General features: G+C 55.3%; 4 protein-coding genes across 4 annotated transcripts; 1 reads left to right on the top strand and 3 right to left on the bottom strand.

Moving 5' to 3' along the window:
- Positions 1 to 9: 9 nt before the first annotated feature.
- On the top strand, positions 10 to 3,882 carry CkaCkLH20_09148 (uncharacterized protein; the record flags this gene model as incomplete). Its single annotated transcript, XM_038891863.1, has 3 exons — positions 10 to 82; positions 137 to 3,528; positions 3,583 to 3,882. 3 exons carry the CDS (start codon positions 10 to 12, stop codon positions 3,880 to 3,882), a joined length of 3,765 nt encoding a protein of 1,254 aa, XP_038742796.1.
- Positions 3,883 to 7,975: 4,093 nt separating this feature from the next.
- CkaCkLH20_09147 (RNA recognition domain-containing protein) lies at positions 7,976 to 8,928 on the bottom strand (the record flags this gene model as incomplete). The annotated part of the gene is made up of 2 exons (XM_038891862.1): positions 7,976 to 8,735; positions 8,849 to 8,928. 2 exons carry the CDS (start codon positions 8,926 to 8,928, stop codon positions 7,976 to 7,978), a joined length of 840 nt encoding a protein of 279 aa, XP_038742795.1.
- A 961-nt stretch (positions 8,929 to 9,889) lies between these two features.
- CkaCkLH20_09146 (uncharacterized protein) lies at positions 9,890 to 11,935 on the bottom strand (the record flags this gene model as incomplete). The annotated part of the gene is made up of 2 exons (XM_038891861.1): positions 9,890 to 11,366; positions 11,418 to 11,935. The coding sequence occupies 2 exons, from the start codon at positions 11,933 to 11,935 to the stop codon at positions 9,890 to 9,892; spliced, it is 1,995 nt and encodes a 664-aa protein (XP_038742794.1).
- A 405-nt stretch (positions 11,936 to 12,340) lies between these two features.
- On the bottom strand, positions 12,341 to 17,147 carry CkaCkLH20_09145 (putative amidase protein; the record flags this gene model as incomplete). The annotated part of the gene is made up of 4 exons (XM_038891860.1): positions 12,341 to 12,826; positions 12,891 to 13,796; positions 15,044 to 17,035; positions 17,085 to 17,147. The coding sequence occupies 4 exons, from the start codon at positions 17,145 to 17,147 to the stop codon at positions 12,341 to 12,343; spliced, it is 3,447 nt and encodes a 1,148-aa protein (XP_038742793.1).
- Positions 17,148 to 17,724: the final 577 nt, after the last annotated feature.

Genomic DNA, 17,724 nt, shown 5'->3' with positions numbered 1-17,724 from the left:
ACAGACGTCATGGCTGGTGCTGCCTCGAAATCAGGAAGCAGCATGCCCGGTGGATGGGGGAAGGGAGAAGATAAGAAGTCAAGTGGGTATCCCAGACTCACCAAGTTCACTCGAGTTGGCGACTGACACGATGCAGCATATTCGGTCGAGCAAGATATTCAAGACCATGGCGAGAACCTCGTTGCCGGCGTCATTGGCAAGACGGGCGAGGTAGTTGACGAGACCGGCAAGACCGTCGGTAAGGTTACGGAAGGCGAAGCTGGCGACCTCGTCGGCAACGTCGTGACGGCGACCGGCGACATCATCGGCAAGGACGGCGGTGTCATCGGCAAGGCTCTGCCCCTGGGCGAGTTGACCGAGAGCGTCGCTGGTGGTGAGAGCAAAGAGGGCGGCGGCTTCAGCGTCATGGGCGCCACCAAGGGCGTCAAGGGCATCGTCGACACCGTCGACGGCACTGTTCAGACCGTCAACAGGACACTACCACTCGTCGGTGATCTGACGAAGGGCATTGGCCTGGGTGAAGGTCAGGGCGGTGTTCTCGGCGGCGTCACCGGCGGCGATGGTCAGGGCGGTCTCTTGGGAGGTGTCCTTGGCGGCCAGGACCAGAAGTCGCAATCCGGCATCCTCGGCGGTACACTTGGCAGTGTGGTCGGCGGCAAGAGCGAGAAGGAAGGCGAGCAGTCCGGACTTCTTGGAGGTGTCTTGGGCGGCACCGAGCCCTTGGAGCATGACGACAACGTCACCGAGAAGGACGAGAAGCTCACCCAGCTTCTCTCCAACAGGCCAGACGACCCGGAGGACAAGATTTCCCTCACCGAGGACGCGAAGAGGAGCCTTTTCGAAGTCAACGACAAGACCTCAGAGGTTGCACCCGTGAACCTCCAGGACAACACCCCTCAAGAACTCAATGGCAAGCTCACCACCGGAGACAACACCCAATCGGAGACTGAACCATCCCAAGCTGACAAGACTGAGCTTACAGCACCCTCCACTGTTGGCGACAAGTCTCAGTCAGACCTCAACGAGGTTGAGCCGGAACCGTACGAAGATGACGACACTGGCACCGCGAGACCCCAGGACTTCCAGGACGATGCGACCGAACAGGCCGAGTCGTACAGAGAAGATGCAACTCAGAAGACCCCAACGGTCGGCGACGATGCCACTGAGAGGGCCACAGCCGACATCCCCGTCTCCCAGATTCCCTTCACTGATGCCGAAGGCACCGAGAGGGCTCCCACCGAGAAGACCGCCACCGAGAAGACCCGCACGGTTGACAACGACGACAACACCACTGAGAGGGCCACGGCCGACATCCCAGTTTCTCAGATTCCCTTCACCGATGCCGCTGGCACCGAGAAGGCTCCCACCGACAAGGCCCCCACCGTCACATTCCAAGATGACGATGAGTACTACGATGACTTCAAGTCGCGTGTCCCTGATGACATTGCAACTCTCGACATCCCCGTCTCCCAGATCCCATTCGACCTCAAGAGCGAACTTCCCGAAGACTTGCAGACGGCCGACATCCCAGTATCCCAGATTCCTTTCGAGGAGATGTCCAAGCTACCCACGGACCTGATCTCCAGACTCCCCGAGGGCTTGCAGGGCACCAACGTCACTGATTTCGCCAACCAGTCTCAGCTCCCAGCCGATGAGGCGGAGACTGGCGACTACCCCCAGTCCCAGTTGCCCGAGGATGCGCAGACTGGCGAAGTCCCGGCTACCGAGGCCGGCGAGACCATCAAGACCGCTCAGACTGGTCAGACCGGACAGACTGGCAAGTCCCAGATCAAGGAGGACACCCGCAGCGTTCTCAGCACAATCCGCTCCGCCATCCCCGAGGATCAGCGAACCGTCACGGTTGCCGGTGACAAGCTTCTCAAGCCTTTCGAGAAGTTCCCTGGCGCGGAAGTCGATGACGAGGGCAAGATTATCTTCCAAGACGCCTCCATTGGTAGAGTCGCCGACGGTGACCCTGCCGACTTGGCTGGACACGTCATTGATGCCGAGGGCAACATCGTCAACGAGCGAGGCAGCATCATTGGCAAGGCCGAGCTCAAGACTGAGGTTGCTGAGGAGTTGTTGAAGGACACTATCGACTACTCCGTCCTCAAGGGTGCCAAGGTCAACAAGGCAGGCAACCTCGTCAACGACAAGGGTGAAGCCATTGGTCGCGTCGTCTCCGGCATTCTCAAGCATCTCGTAGGCCGCAGGGCTAACGAGAAGGGTGAGATCTGGAACGATTCTGGCAAGGTCATTGGCCAGGCCGAGCCCATCCCTGAGACTGAGCGTGAGGAGCTCAGCGAGCCCGCTCCGTTTGAAGACTTCCCCGGCGCTACTGTCGAGTCTGACGGCAATGTCTACTACGAGGGTCAGATTGTCGGTCGCGTCATTGACGGCGACCCGAAGAAGCTCAAGGGCAAGAAGGTCGACGACGATGGTGACATCCTCGACCGCAGCGGCAACACCATCGGCAAGGCCGAGCGATGGGAGCCCGAGCCCGAAGCGGAACCCGAACCGGAGCCGGAGGTCGTCATTGACCGTTCCATCCTTGCTGGCAAGCGTGTCAACAAGGCCGGCAACGTCGTTGACACCAACGGCACCATCTTTGGCCGTGTGATCGAGGGCGACATCAAGCGCCTTGTCGGTCGCATGTGCGACAAGGAGGGTAACATCCGCAGCGAGTCCGGCGACATCCTCGGCAAGGCTGAGCTGGTGCCCGAGGGTGAGCGCGAAGGCTTCAAGGAGGGCCCTTTCGCCGAGCTTCCTGGCTGCACCGTCAACAAGGAGGGCCATGTCGTTACGCCCGGCGGCGACATTGTCGGTCGCCTGACCCACGGTGACCCTAAGGTTCTTTTCGGCCGTGCCGTCGACGAGGATGGAGACATCCTGGACCGCAACGGTAACCAGCTTGGCAAGGCCGAGCGCTGGGAGCCTGAGCCCGAGCCTGAGGTCGAGAAGAAGAAGGGTCCCATGGCTGGTCGCAAGGTCAACCGCCAGGGTGAGGTTAACGACGAGGATGGAAACATCATCGGCAAGCTCACCACTGGCGAACTGTCCATCTGCGCTGGCAAGGAGATTGATGACGACGGAGATGTTGTCGATTCCAAGGGTCGCACTGTCGGCCACTGCTCGCTGATCGAGGACATTCCAGAGCCCGAGGTTGAGGAGCCTGAGGAGGATCCCGCCGAAGTCAAGGCCCGCGAGGAGGCTGAGGCTGACCGCAAGTTGGCGAGATCTCTTGGTGCCGTCATCGAGCAAGGTCTTGACCGTATGCGTCCCATCTGCAAGATGATTACGCAGAAGGTCGAGAAGGCCGAGCGCACCCCCAAGGAGGAGCTTGATGAGGAGCAGCTCGTCAAGGATGTCAAGCCTCTCATCGAGGAGGGTGGCAAGATCCTGAGCGAGTTGAACGGCAGCGTTCGTGCTCTTGACCCCGATGGCAGAATCCAGCGCAACGCCAAGCACAGAGCTGGTACTCGCGAGGCTTCTCCCGAGGAGCACCACCTCGCCGAGGTCCTGAAGGAGGTAAGTAACAACCACGATCCTAACACTTGACAACGATACTAACAACGTTTCCAGTTGACTGGCTCCATCACCGAGACTGTCGACGCTGCTAAGCGTAAGATCGACGACATGCCTCACGCCAAGAAGGAGTTGAACCCCCTCTGGGGTCTCCTCACCGAGCCTCTTGGCCAAATCCTCGCTGCCGTCGGTCTCCTGTTGGCCGGTGTTCTCAACCTCGTTGGCCGCCTTCTTGGCGGTCTTGGTCTCGGCGGTATTGTTGATGGCCTGTTGGGCACTTTGGGACTCAATCGTGTGCTCGAAGGCCTTGGTCTCGGCAGCTTGACGACTGCCCTTCGTGGCGGGAAGAAGAAATAAGCGGTTTCGGTAACGATGTTATGACTTGAGCGTCCCAGCGTGTTCTCGTCGATGGCTGCCTCACTGGCGCGTGTAATTTCCTTGGCGTTGTATTTCTCTGTTTGTGGACTTGGAAAATGTTTGGAATCGGTCATGTATGAGTAGCACGATAGCGAACAATCTGTACGGCCTTTCTCTTTCGACATATGTTTTTATCGTTTAGTACTTGTCTTCGTTAGTGATGAGCCGATTCGGTATTGCGATGAAGAGGTGAAGTTGAAGACACGATGGGAAAGGGCAGGATGCGGTCCAAGTAAAGTTTTTCCTGATGGGGTGGCACCTGAACCGCAAACAAACAAGAATCGGGCAAGTGCGACATTGACGGGGGACGTGAGGCAGGGACTACCATCGTTGCCTTCCTCACTGACCACCGCGCCTTCCTTTTCATCGCGGCACCCTTTCGCCAACCATGTGGCTTCCCGTCGCTGTCATCCCAGCACAGTCGACACATCTTCCAGGATGCAAACCGAAACATGACACCACATGGTGTCTCGAAAAGCCTGGACTGAGTGGAAAAAATAAACACCAAATGCTTGTTGCACTCACCTTCAATATCGGGGTCGGGGGCCACGTCGGCATGCCCTCTCCTTTCCGGATCCAACCCCGCGATTTAAACTTTTGTCGTTATTGGAGCCCTGGTCGATAATCTCCCCGAACACGCCCTGAACCAACAAAAACTCCGGGCAATCATGGTTCAAGAACCAACTTTTGACATCCAATCCTACAAAGAACCAAAATCATCCCGGATTGTGTATCGGCACGAGGGCACTACGACTCTTAAGGACCAGGCGCAGCGAGAGCCATCGTCGATTCCAGAAACGACGTCGCTCCCTGGCCGAGTCGCCCGATTCTGATTGCGACCGGCGATGGTCAGTGATGTCTCGGGTTAGCCTGCGTCGCCCATTTCCCTTCTTGAACAGACGGGCGTCATAAAATTGGGCTTGACGGTGGAATCACTCGCCCAAAGAAGAGAGGTATCACATCTCACGCGGTCGGGAACGCGCTGATCCGTTCGTTCATGGAGCTTTTTCACCGCCATCACCAAGCCCCTGTCTGCCGGCTCAGCGGGCATTTTCAATCTTCAGCGGACGTGTTCCCGCCGACGCGACGCGCTAGCGGTTGGCGTGCCCCGCTAGCGGGCAGAATCCCGTCCTCGCTGCTGCTCACTTGCTCCGAGCGCCCCGCCGACCGCCAGCAACTCCTTGCTGCAGCTGTGAGAACAGGAAACGATGCATTCGCGAGAGTACCTGCAGTAGAATGCCTGTAGTATTGTTGTTCCCTTTTTTCCATTCATAATGAGTCCATGTCATATCTCCATCGCTATGACATGACTCTGTCATGTGCTCACATGAAAAAGTATTAGATTTGATGACATCTGATGAGAGATGTTCTCTTGGCTGTCTTCTGCACTCAAACTTGAACTGTTAGTGGAAAAAACTAACTGGATAACTCCCACCAGTCAAAGTCTGCAAGAAGTGCCGAGAGTTCTTGAACGTTGAATATTCTGAATTTCTGAAAATACGGAACATACTTTACTTGCTGTATAAGTCTCAACTTCGACTATTTTATACTGCTTGCCCACACGTCTCCTCTTTTGCCAAGTCCGAACATTCTAAACCTCAACCGATTTCGCAACTGATGCCGTGCCAAACCCAAATGAGAAACCCATATACATGTTTTGTATCTCATGTAACAGTAGAAAGCTCTAGATATACGGTTGATAAAACGACGACAGCATGGGCTTAGGTTCCCCGGCTTCACGGTCTCCTTATCGGTCAGGTATTTACGTTGCCGATGGTCCATACCCCCGAGGTCAACGAACGATTAATGTGCTGTAGTCAATTCCACCATCATCATACAACCGTAGCTTCCATCATTCAAGATACCATCGTCCTCTGAGGCTCTTTGCGGTTGGTCGTTAATGAAGTAAGATAAGAGTTTATGGCGAAAGCTCAAATCAAAGAGTTAATGAGAAACAGATATGAATCAAGAATTTCAGATCTTGTGATATCCAATATCTTTACGGACTGCCTCGACACTTGTTGTGGCACCATGGTCCTTTCGCTTCATATGAAGGTGTTTGTATACAATCATCATCGCTGCGTCTTGACAATATTATGCAGCAGAATTGGCTTAAAGAATGCTGATGTGGACAGCTGATAGATATCCACAATAGTAAACGCGTCAGGAAGGCTTTTCCATCCCCAAAATGTGTTCTTCAATGTATGTTTTTCGTATCTTATTAAGATATCAAGGACTCTTACAAGTTAGACGGAACTCGCGGAAGCTTCAAAATGCTAACGGCTGTATCCTCACCTACGCCGGGGTCGAGGGGTCAAGTGTGTAGATAGGAAATCACGGGTTCAGTGAAACAAATGGGATCAAGTCTGATTATTTCTCCTATTGATTATCCGTGGGTTATTCATCTCATAGTTGTAGCTGCATGCGAGAGCTTAGCGATTGATTCTCAAGAAACTCCCAAGTCGGGCGGCACGGAGCTCACTGAAGCATCATCAACTATTGAACGTGCCTCTGCTAGTGATTACTTCCTTTGAATCTGCGCTCAAACTTATAGCAGAAATCAGAGCCGAGTAAAATAATTCCAAGTCCACATACAAGAATTCACATCATCCAAGGGATTGCATCTTCACCCATCTCAGGCCCGTCGTTGCCTCTCGTCATCTCAAGAAACGCCGATAAGCAAGTCATCGGCGGTACCACAATCTCCGATCTTATCGATACCACTTATCAAAGCTGGCCACCTTGTCGATAAGAGCTCCGGCTCCTCACGACCCACCAATCGACCTCATCAACCTCCCAAGTGACGTCAATCCCACGGCACGCAAAACCGCATGCCATATGACGGCATCAGCAACACAATCTGACATCAAACCGCCGCAATCAGCGGGATGCGGGTGGAAGCCACCTCCCCAGCACGGCAGGTCCAGGTGCATGGACTGATATGGGGACACTCTCTCACGCCGCCACCCTTAGCATGAGAGCTCCTGCCCCGCCATTGACGCAAGAATGCGAGCTCAGCTCCCCCTCCCCCCTCCAGGGAACTCGGTCCTCGAGCGTCGGTAGGATTGTATTTAAGAAAAAACACACCTGAACCCCCTAGTCTCGACTTACGATTCTTCATCCATCTACCAAGCCTTCCACGACTAAGAAAAAACAAACGTCCTCCATCTTCCAACTCTCAAATCTACACCTACCACCCCTCAAACAAAACACCACCAAAATGCCCGAAGGCCGCCAGTCTCCCCCTCCCGAGCGCCAGACCGGCGCCCAGCTCCAGGACCCTCCCGCCTCCGGCAAGGGAACCGACGACGCTTCCAACAAGGAGCAGGTCAACAAGGAGCAGCTCCAGGTAAGCCCTTGCGTCTGCAATCCCATCACGACGTACAGTCGACTAACTGGGCGATGCAGAACCTCTCATCAAACCCCAAGGGACCCCTCGACGACGCCGTCAAGGAGAAGTTTGCCAAGAGCGAGTAAACTACGGGATGGGCATAGATCATATGAAGGCGTTGGGAGGGATTTTATCATGACAGGGCATGAGGAAGCACTGAGACGACATCACGATTGTGGTACTGTAACAATAGAAATACCAATGCCAACCTATATGCATTGATCCATCAGATTATTTTGTCTTGCAACTGTGATCCTCATTGTTAAAGTTTTATTTGATTATTCCGTCCAGGACGCTGTTTCTTGGAATGATGCCATGCGATTAGCAACATGGTGATACAGGTATTGACGTCGCTAGTCTCAACCAATATCTCCGTGGCACCAATCATGTACCTGTTAAGTTAATGCAGCCACCGCACGTAAACCCCTCATACACCAGAAGGCTGTCGCACACTGATATTTATTGTCACGTGGCAGAGAACATGGTGTCGATGCATATAACCGCATTGAAGTACTAACTACCTAAGTGCTTAAGGGAATCAATTGCATAGCAATCATCGCATTGCAGTCATGAAACGTTCGTGCCTAATGAAACCAGCCAACGCCTACCCTCGTGTCCTTTTGCATACCATTCCGTACCGTCTTACGCGGTCTTCTCGCTAGTGGCCTCGGAAGGCTTGGAGAGGGGGACAGCCGTCGTGGGATCGGGCTGAGTAGGCGCCTGGGTGCCGATGGTCTCGCCGGTAGCAGGGGGGACGATCTTCTCCTTCTCCTTACCAAGGAATCTCTCCAGACCGGACGCCTTGTAGGCACTGCCGCCGTGCTGCTCCTTCTTGAGTTCCGCCAGACGGCGAGCCTCGGTGTGCACGTCCTGAACCTGTCTCTGTCCGTCTTGGTAGAAGGTAACGACGCGCTTGCCAGTGGGAGAGCTGGTGGCCTTCTCAAAGTACGAGCTCAAGCCGCCAAAGAGGCCCTGTGCCTTGGCGGTGATGCCGTAAGACTGGTCCGTAGCCTTGGCGCGGTCGGTGGCGTGGTACTTCTGGTCGAGGCTCTGCAGGGTGCTGAAGAAGCGGCTGGAGACGCCGTGCTGGGTGTCGAGCTCGATGGCGCGCTGGAGGGCGGCGTCACCTACGACGTAGCCCTGAGCGAGGTACTCTGCCAGGATGCGGGAGCGGGGCTTCTCCTCCTGGGTGATCTCATCGGTATCACGGTCGGCGTTGTCCTTGAAGTGGGAGCCATCGTCGTTGGAGTCGCCAGTGGCGCTCTGGACAGTGATGTGGGAGGGGCCGAGTTGGGTGTTGTTCAGCAGGAGGGCCGTCTTGGCGGCAGTCTCCTTCTCGAAGGTGACGGCGGCTTCCTTTCCTTCGGTCTCCGTGGTGACCTTGATGTCGGTGATCTTGCCACTGCGAGTCGATTAGCTTCCGTCCGATCTAAGGAACCGCGCGCCGTCGGCGGAAGGAATCAGGCCACTGCAGGGCAGCGGCACGATGGGTATCTACGGGGGAAATGTACTTACCAGAAGCTGAAGAAGTCCTTGATCTCCTTGTCTTCGGTCTCCTGGGCGATCTTCTTGACGTAGACAGTGGTGTTCGACATGATTGCGGTTTTGGTGATGGTGTAGTTGTGAGGAAGAAGAGGTTTGTAGGAGAGAGCTTTGTGCTCTGTGAGGGGTAACTGGAGACGGAGCGGGTATCAAACAAGGGATGTAAATGGGTGCTGTCTCACAGTGAGTGGTGTGTAAAGCAGCAGCAAAAAAGCGATCGGTCGTTGATGGGAATCGCGTGAATATGAGGTTTTATGTGGTCGGGATGTTCTGGGATGGGAATATTGGAAAGGAAAAGAAGATCAGACGAAGGGTGGTCACAAGGACGCGCTTTACCTTTTAGCCAAGGCAATGGATGGCAGCTGGAGGCGAGGACGTGGAAGGAAAGGGGCGGCCTCTCAGCGGTGACGGTGACGATGCTTGACGCCGCAGCACATTGTTGAGGGAGGGGCCACGGCACGCCAGCACACCAGTCAACAGCCGGCAAAGAGCAGTCACCAGCAGAATGATGCTTGCCTGACACTCTCCCGCCAGTGCCAAGGCGAGAAGCTGGTGCCACTCAGGGTCCAAAGCTGGGCCTTCCAAGGGGGCGACTACCAAACGTCATCGCCCGCGACTCTGAGGAGCTTGTGCCAAGGGGGGTGGGGGTGGCTGTGTATGGCCACGGGCCACAGATAGCTCCACTAACAGAGCCACATCTTAGTCATGTACTTTTCTACCTAATTCTGACGAAGAGATACCTTCACATGTGATTTCGTCAAATATCCAAGCTACTGGAAGGTGCCGGAACATCAGACGCGCCCTTCATCCCAACCATCCATCTCCTCCAGATGGTCGTCCATACGGATACGACAGATTGCGACGCGACACCAGGACGACGTGGCTTGTGGCTCGTACACCGACCTGCATGGAAGAACTCTGGCTTCGTTTGACTACGACCTACGACCTAATTACCAACTCTAGCTCGTCCCATCTGCCGCATCCTCACCTGTCACAACCTGAACCATCCCGTCGTTATTTCAACGCCTCGGCATCCTCCAATATCACCTCCGACGCCTTCTGGCTGACCATGAACGTCGCAATCACGGGAAACGCCCCCGGAGCACGTGGAAATGCGCTCGCGTCTACCACCCTCAGCCCTTCTACCCCGTGCACTCGGAACCGGGAATCCAGCACCGCCATGCCGTCCTCCTTTGGCCCGATTGCGCATGTCCCCGACGGATGATGGCCAAACGTCTGCTCCCGGATCCAGTCCTGATCCGACCTTCCGTCTCCGTCCTGGCACCGCCCGTCGCTCCCGATCTCCGAGCACGGTGGTTCTGCCGGCTCCACCGGACCCCAAGGCTCCTCGACGTCTCCCATGACCCGACGGCCCCACGCCGCGATCTCTGACAGCGCTCCGAGGTCTGTCTCGGCTCCTTCTTCGTACAGCTGGAAGTTGATCTCCGGCTGCTCCGTTGGATCCGCCGATCGGAGCTTCACGTACCCCGCGGTATTCTGCGGATGCATCTTCACTGTCGAGAACCCGGCCGTGTTGGGACGCGGCACGAGCTCTGCCTGCTGCACCATAGGCCAGAAGCCTCGGAACGCGCCGGGGACGCTGAAAATGAAGATGTCACGCTCTCCGTCCAGTGAAAAGTTGGACCGCATCAGCAGAGCGTTGGTGTTGTACCCAGGCCGCATGTACGGACCCAAGCCTTGCTTCCAAAGCTCGTAGCAGGCATCATTAGGCTCACCCTTCGCGCAGATTGGGTCATTCGGATGGGGGATCAATGTGAAGTTACGCTGCGCATACCCGACGACAGGGTATTCTTGGTTGTCTTGCAGATTGCGGCCCACGCCAGGCAGGTCTGCAATGACCTCGATGCCCAGTGCCTCGAGGTCTTTTGTGTCACCAATGCCACTCAACTGCAGCAACTGCGGGGAGTTGAATGTGCCACCCGAAACGATGACTTCCCGAGATGCAAAGGCCTGCCTGAGTTCGCCTGGTGTCGAAGCATTGCGTCTCGGATCCGCACCATAAGTCGAGGCGCCCTTCAGATACTCCACTCCGATGGCCTTGGGCTTGTTCCCTTGTTGTTTGTCGAACAAGACCTTTGTCGCCAAAGAGGTTTTCGACAATGTGAGGGGATACTTGTTTGATCCGTCCTCATTCTTGACGGCGAGCGTCTCAAAAATGTAGTCCCGCGGACTGGATCGTTCCCACTTGGCGCTTGCGTGGAATGGCAGTCCCCAGAGCCCTACTGTCGTGTCGCGTTCCTCACTGAGAAAGTTTGGGTCGCTGCCGAGCATCTCCATCACGTTTCCCGGATCTAGGCCAAGCGATTTGACCTGCGATCCGTACACGTCCAAGAGGCCCGGTATGTCGAGGTACTGCGAGCCGTTCCCCAGATTGGTCTCCAGGATACCGTCAAAGCCATGGCCAGGAGTGTTCTCGGGAAGGTAGTTGTTCTTCTCCACCGTCTCAAACACACGGCGCATTCTTTCGTGACTATTTCTCGTCAGCTCTCTCCAAAACGTCTCTTGAATATCCGATACATACCTCCACGACTCATCTCCAGTGATGCTAGCCACATAATCCCAATCGCTATCGCTTGGCAACAGCGTCGCCATCGCGTTCACAATCGCGGATCCCCCGATCGTTGCGCCGCGCGGGTAATACACGCCCAACAACTCCACCTCCGGAGGCGCACGCGCACCGTTGCCGACCCAATAGGTCCCGTTGGGTAGTCTCCACGTGAGATGATTATTCCGCAGCTCGATCTCGGGGTCCGAATGGTGCTTCACCCAGAAACCCCAGCTGTTGGAGTCCGTGAGGGCGTAGTCTCCGTTCGCGAGTGCAGTGCGGATATCATGGCTCTCGTCGTCGCCAGCCTCTAGCAATAGGGTCAAGTAGCCCGCTCGCGCGAGGTTGCCGGCTAGCGGACCGCCGCCGGGACCGCTGCCGATAACGATGTAGTCATACGCTTCGTTATGGGCAGTATCTTGGGCGAGAACGGTGGACGAGACGCCGAGCAAAGCGAGTGCCGAGACGGCTGAGATAAGTCTCGTGAAGACCATTGTGAAGACAGTCACCAACGTTGTAAGTTCTGTCTGTCACACGTTTCTTACTGGGAGCTTTCTTGCCTTATGTGCGTAAGGCGCGCAAGGTTTCTCTCCCGCCAAGACGTACAGAGGGGTAGTTGTCCCCATTCGCCTGTCAGTTCGGACTGAAGGCGTTCAAGGCAATGCATCTCAACTCTCCGGTCTAGGACAAGAACCTCATACTTCGGCTGATCTCTGCTCGTAGTGCTTACTTGTCTGTTTAGCGAGTGTAACTCCTCAAGGGAGGAGAATCGTCGATTTGGGGAGGGGTCGCTGTTTATCCAGAGCAGTCCGAGAATGGATGCAACGTCAGACAGCACAGAACGACCACCGCACCCCATGGCATGCTATTTCTGCCCGGAACACTTATATTTCCGTTTGTCAAGACTTCTCAAGTAGCTGGATGATCCCCTTAAACAAGAATGCCAAGCAGGCCGCGATCGCGCAACCGTTCTGGACGTCTCCCGTCGCCACGCCGCAGATTATCCCGACGATGATCGCGACGAACATCATCGCAGTCTGTAGCACCATGACCCGGAACAGATCCGGTCCCTCTTGCACCTCCATGGCGTAACCCAGGCTTCCGGATCCGTTGTAGAGAAGGTGGCCGTCCAACTTGCGGACGAAGCGCTTCAAGACGTAGAATCTGTTCGCACCCGTACCGTGCTCCTTCCAGAGGCGCGAGGGGTTATGGTAAAAGTCTGCGAGCACGCCGGGGTTGAACCAAGAGAAGCCCTGACTGCTGGTGTTTGGAGCGGAAGAGTCGTCGTCTCCGGCCTGGGTCGGCTGGTAACTGCTCCTGAGGGCGTAGGGTGGATATGACGGCTCATCATCAATTGAAGCGCGGTCGTTGGGGTGTAATTCAATCTGCAAGAGTCAATGACCAGAACATACTCACCTGAGGCTTATGACTATAGAGTTGACGACTCACCTTGCAGTAATTGATGCCGATAACCGTCCTCAACCCGCACCGGGTGAGAAATCCTCTCCATGACCACGGAGATGGACGGCCGCAGAGGCGCTTCAGCCAGATGAAGAACTCGTAGTCGCTCGAGAACCTGGCGACAGGTTCCTGACGCAACTCGGGGAGTCCGTCGCTACTATTATAGACACAGAGCTGGAGTAAGCCATCAAGCTCAGGATCCTCCATCGGTCGGCGGTGTCGTTTCAGCTCTCCATCCTCATCATCCTTCCCTTTCCGCATGGATGGGTACAGGAACTGACTGATGCAGCTTCGTTCTTTGCCTGATGGCTTCGTCGTCCCCGCCTCGATGTCTTTTTCAGAGGAGCTCTCGCTTCCACTCCCTTTCCCGCTCCCTTCACTTCCCTCAGCTTGTTGTTGTGCCGCTTGAGTGATTCGCATGGGTCCATCTCGATGTTGTTGGTCTCTGAGCTGCAGGACGCGGACCAAATCTCTCAAGCTCGTAGAGAACAGGCAAACAACAGTGCCTACGCACACAGTAACCAGCAAAAAGCCCCTCGTGGTTGAGTAGAGCACTACTAGGATGAGCATCGGAGAGGCTAGCGCGCCGAGGGCCAAGAGTTTCCAGTCCGGATCCTCGGTGACTCTGATGCCCCAGCCGTTCCTTGCGCAGTCGGGGCCCAAAACTTTGCAATCGGGGTCCGAGAGTAGTATCCTGTGTAGCTTGTTCGGGATCTTGTCGAGGAAATTCTCTCGCACATCGCGGATGCGGGACGGATTGCAGTAGAAGTATCGGAGCACCTCGACGGACACGGACGGTTTGCCACAGGGGTAGTATTCATGTGCTTGGGACTCGGGTGGGTAATCCGGCGACTTCACGATCACGGCGCTCCCGTGCCTGTCGAAGACTTTGAACTAGACGAGTCGCCCAAGTCAGCAGAGTGAAATCCCAAGAGTCAAATGATGCAGCATATTCTCCGTCCACTGACCTGTACGAAATCGACGTTGACACGAAAGAATGCCGCAGGTAGAAGCCGCCGCAAAAGAAACCTCGACTTCAACGCGTCTCGGATGGCCAGAAAAGTCCGTTCCTCCGTTGCGAACTCTCTCCGATCCAGCTGGACTAAGGAATATCTACCACCGACGCCCAGGCACACGAGAATGAATGAAGTCGTCGGCTGCGATGGTTGGGAGTTTCCCGTGTGCCGAGCATTACGCAGGTGCCCGGTATCTACATCGTCTTGTGCGCCTTCGCCCGAGGGGGAACTTCTTTCTGCTGGCGTATCGTCGTTCAAGTCGGCCTCTCTTGCATCGTCACCGAGCCGTGTTCTCATCCCGAGGCATCCGGACTCGGAATCCCGAGCCTGGGATCTGGCATAACGTCTTCTCAGCCATGATTTCAGACAAATAAATTCCGTCTGCGTCGTGTGTCCTGCTTCATTGTCTTGGTGCAGGGACCTGATGTGGTCATGGGACTCGTTGGGTGCCGCCGGTCTCGGCTGTAGCTTTGATCGTAGCCGATACATAAAGTCGGTCGAATCATTGACGTACACTCCCAAACACATAGGTCCAGTGAGTATATCCTGGGTTGTCGGCGGCATGATCGGGGTGCGCGTTGTGACTTGCTGGAAGCTCGAGGAGAAGTCTGCTGCTTTCGTGTGGCTGAATATGATGCGTTCGGATGAAACTGGCAGTTGAAGAAGAACAACCACGAAGCCTCGGAATGAACGAATCTTCGTGGTGAGGGGTAGTACATATGCGCACACATGCGAGACGGGTAGGTTGGGCACCCGTCGCTTTAACCTGCAGCCACGTCCTACCCGTGCTTGGCGCCAACCAGAGCTGAGCTGGCGTTTTTGCACATTGATACGAATATGCAGATATTTCGGTACCTTTCGAGGGTTCTTATGGTGGACGTGTGGATGTTCACCGAAGGATTGCCCAGTTGATTCAACTGATTGGTTGGCCGTTGCGGCGGGGCACTCTGCGAGGCGTTCTCTCAAGAGAAGCCATAAGTGAATTCAATAGCTTCCTAGAAAGGCAATTGGGTATTGATATGAACTTGACTATGTTAGTGTCAAGGGGGACAACACAGCCGGAGGCTGGTGTGTCTAAATGAACAGCAACTGCCCATCAGATCTTCCATTTCGTGCCGTAGCAACGGCCACAATCATCGCCAGAGTTTGGTCCGGCTCGTTCACAAACCGAACGGGAACCTCCCCCAACGAATCATCATAAGGAGTGATCTCAGAGAGCACACTCCACTCGCCGTTCACGACAACAACGTGGCCGGCACTCACGCCATCAACAAATACCTCTACTGAATCGATTCCTCCAGCATCATCCCCCTCCACAGTGCCTGATACTTCGACAATATTCCCGCTCAGCTTGCTCGCAGCCGCGGTCAACCTAGGGGGCTTCGTACCCGCCACTGATCTCGCACATCTCCGAGGTATGGCATCGGAATCCAACTCGGGCGTTCGCGGCGGGGACGCGCGCTTCCCATGCGCCTTCTCAAACGCGAATCCATAGCTCAGTAGCGCATTGTCGTCATATGCTCTCGATGCAAACGTCAAGCCCATGGGCATGTCGATGTCCTCCAGCATGCCCATACTAACACTGACAGTCGGCACGCCGAACCTCCGAATAGCGTAGTTCCCATTTGAGAAGAACACTCCATTCCGCCACGCATGAACGGCAGACGTGTCGTTGGTCTCCGCATCGGCGCGACCGACATCGCCCGCAGAAGGCCAAACCAGGGCGTCGAGACCTTGATCGTCCATCCAGGCCTCGAGGTCGCGTTCTCGACGGGCTTCAAGGGCCTTCAAGTGCTTTTCGAGCCCCGGGAGGCTGAATATCGACGTGCCGTTCCTCGAGGTCACGCCCTCGACGATGCCGGTGTTTGATACGCTCCTGTTGCCGAATTGATTGCCGTATCGATCTGGTAGTGTGTTAGGAAGTTGTGGGAAGATGAGATTGGGGTCCACGTCTGCAAGTCTAGCGACGGTGTCGGTGTCGTTGACGTAGTGGAGGAAGTCATCCCAGCCGTAAGACCAGAGCTCACCGGGACCAGCGAGATCCGGGTCATCTGTGGTGGCAGGAAGCGGGTAATCGGTATCCCAATCAACAGTCTCAGGCGCTGTCTCGTAGTTCGTGACGAGGGGGAATCCCACTTCCTCCACGATTGCGCCAAGCGATTCGAGAGTAGCGCGGGCTTGCTCCCATAGCTTTCGTACAGCCGGACTGACCCAGATCGGCTGCGCCTGAGGATCGCTCTCTCCGATATACATCTTGGGAACTCCGATGCGCTTCCCACTTAAAGCACTCGAGTTAACCAAGGTATGGTAGGAACCCCTCGGCCGAACGTCCTCGACAGAAGGAAGAGCCACGAAGGGCTGTCCGCGCCAGAAGTCCGCAGTTTTATCCTGATCTTCGGCAACGATGACATTCAGAATGCTGAACATATCCCCGACACTGCGAGCGTAGGGCACAACGACATCAGCGACGGGGAAAAGCGGCCAATTCCCGCGAATCGAAATCACACCGCGCGACGGCGTATACGCCACGAGTCCGTTATTAGAAGCGGGAGACCTCCCAGAGCTCACCGTCTCCTCGCCCATCGCAAAGACACCCATGCTCGCCGCCGTCGACGACCCCGCCCCGTTGGACGACCCCGAGGCGTACGCTGCCGCGAGGTAGTCGCCGTTATACGGGCTCTCGGCCCTCCCGTACAGCCCGCGTTGCATGCCGCCGTTGGCCATAGGCGGCATGTTCGTCAGCCCGAGCACGATTCCGCCCCCGTCGCGGATCTTGCCCACGGTGAAGGCGTCGGTCGATGCGGTGAGGTTTTCGAAGGCCGGCGAGCCGGCGGACACGGTCATGCCGGCCATCATGTAGCTGTCTTTGAGGGTACAGGGGATTCCCTCGAGATTGGAGCGGATGGAGCCATTCGAGGCGGCGCGATATGAGTCTGAGGCTTGAGCGTGGGCGAAGACGAGGGGGTTGAGGACGGGGATTGCGTCTAGGCGGGGGCCGCGGCGGTCGTAGTGGGATATGCGGTGGAGGTGTTTTGCGACGAGTTGGACCGCGTTGATTTGGCCTGTTGACAGGGCGGTTTGGAGTTGTTCTATGCTGGCTTCGAAGATGCTTAGGTCCTGGGTTGTTCGTTAAGCTATGAGTTCTGATGTGCTTAGGAATACTTACAGTTGCGGACACCATGAGGCATGGAGCAACAAGGCAAGTTGCCAGCCATTGTTTCAACTTCATCTTGAAGAGAGTCACAGAGGTGAGCCAATTTTTGCTTGGGAGGAGCGTATCGACCGAACCATACGATTATGATCTCGGTATTTGGCGTAGTACTGGTGTGAACACCTAAACTTGGAATGTTTGAGTGAGCTCTGCGGGAACGAGTCCAATGTCCTTTCGCCCACAAGAGTGGTTCTTATATAACTTCCAAGTACCTGAGGAATTGTTCTATAGTAAAGATAACTCATGACGTTATCTCGATAATGGAATTTTCTGCTCGAAATAGTTGAGGTATTAATAAAATCATGATAAAGTTGATACCTTATCTCTATCATTTATCCTGGTCGAAGGTACAGGACTATGAAAGAAGAGAAGGCTCATTTTCTTATCTGTGGTATTCATGGTGTAGACTTCTCTGCGTCTATATTGTCTTATCTGAGATATCGGGCAATGCCAAACACCATATCATATGGCTTTAGCATGCAGGATACTATGCTTCTTTCGCCTTTAGGGTCCGAATAAAAGGGCATGGGTATTTCATGTCGCAGCAAGACCATTACAAAAACATCGAATTGTCCCGCGAGTCACAGACTTCGTG

The sequence above is a fragment of the Colletotrichum karsti genome (genome assembly GCF_011947395.1).
Source record: "Colletotrichum karsti strain CkLH20 chromosome Unknown Scaffold32, whole genome shotgun sequence".
Lineage (NCBI taxonomy): Eukaryota > Fungi > Ascomycota > Sordariomycetes > Glomerellales > Glomerellaceae > Colletotrichum > Colletotrichum karsti.
The sequence above is the reverse complement of the archived record's forward strand: the minus strand, read 5'-3'. Positions and strand labels throughout refer to the sequence as shown.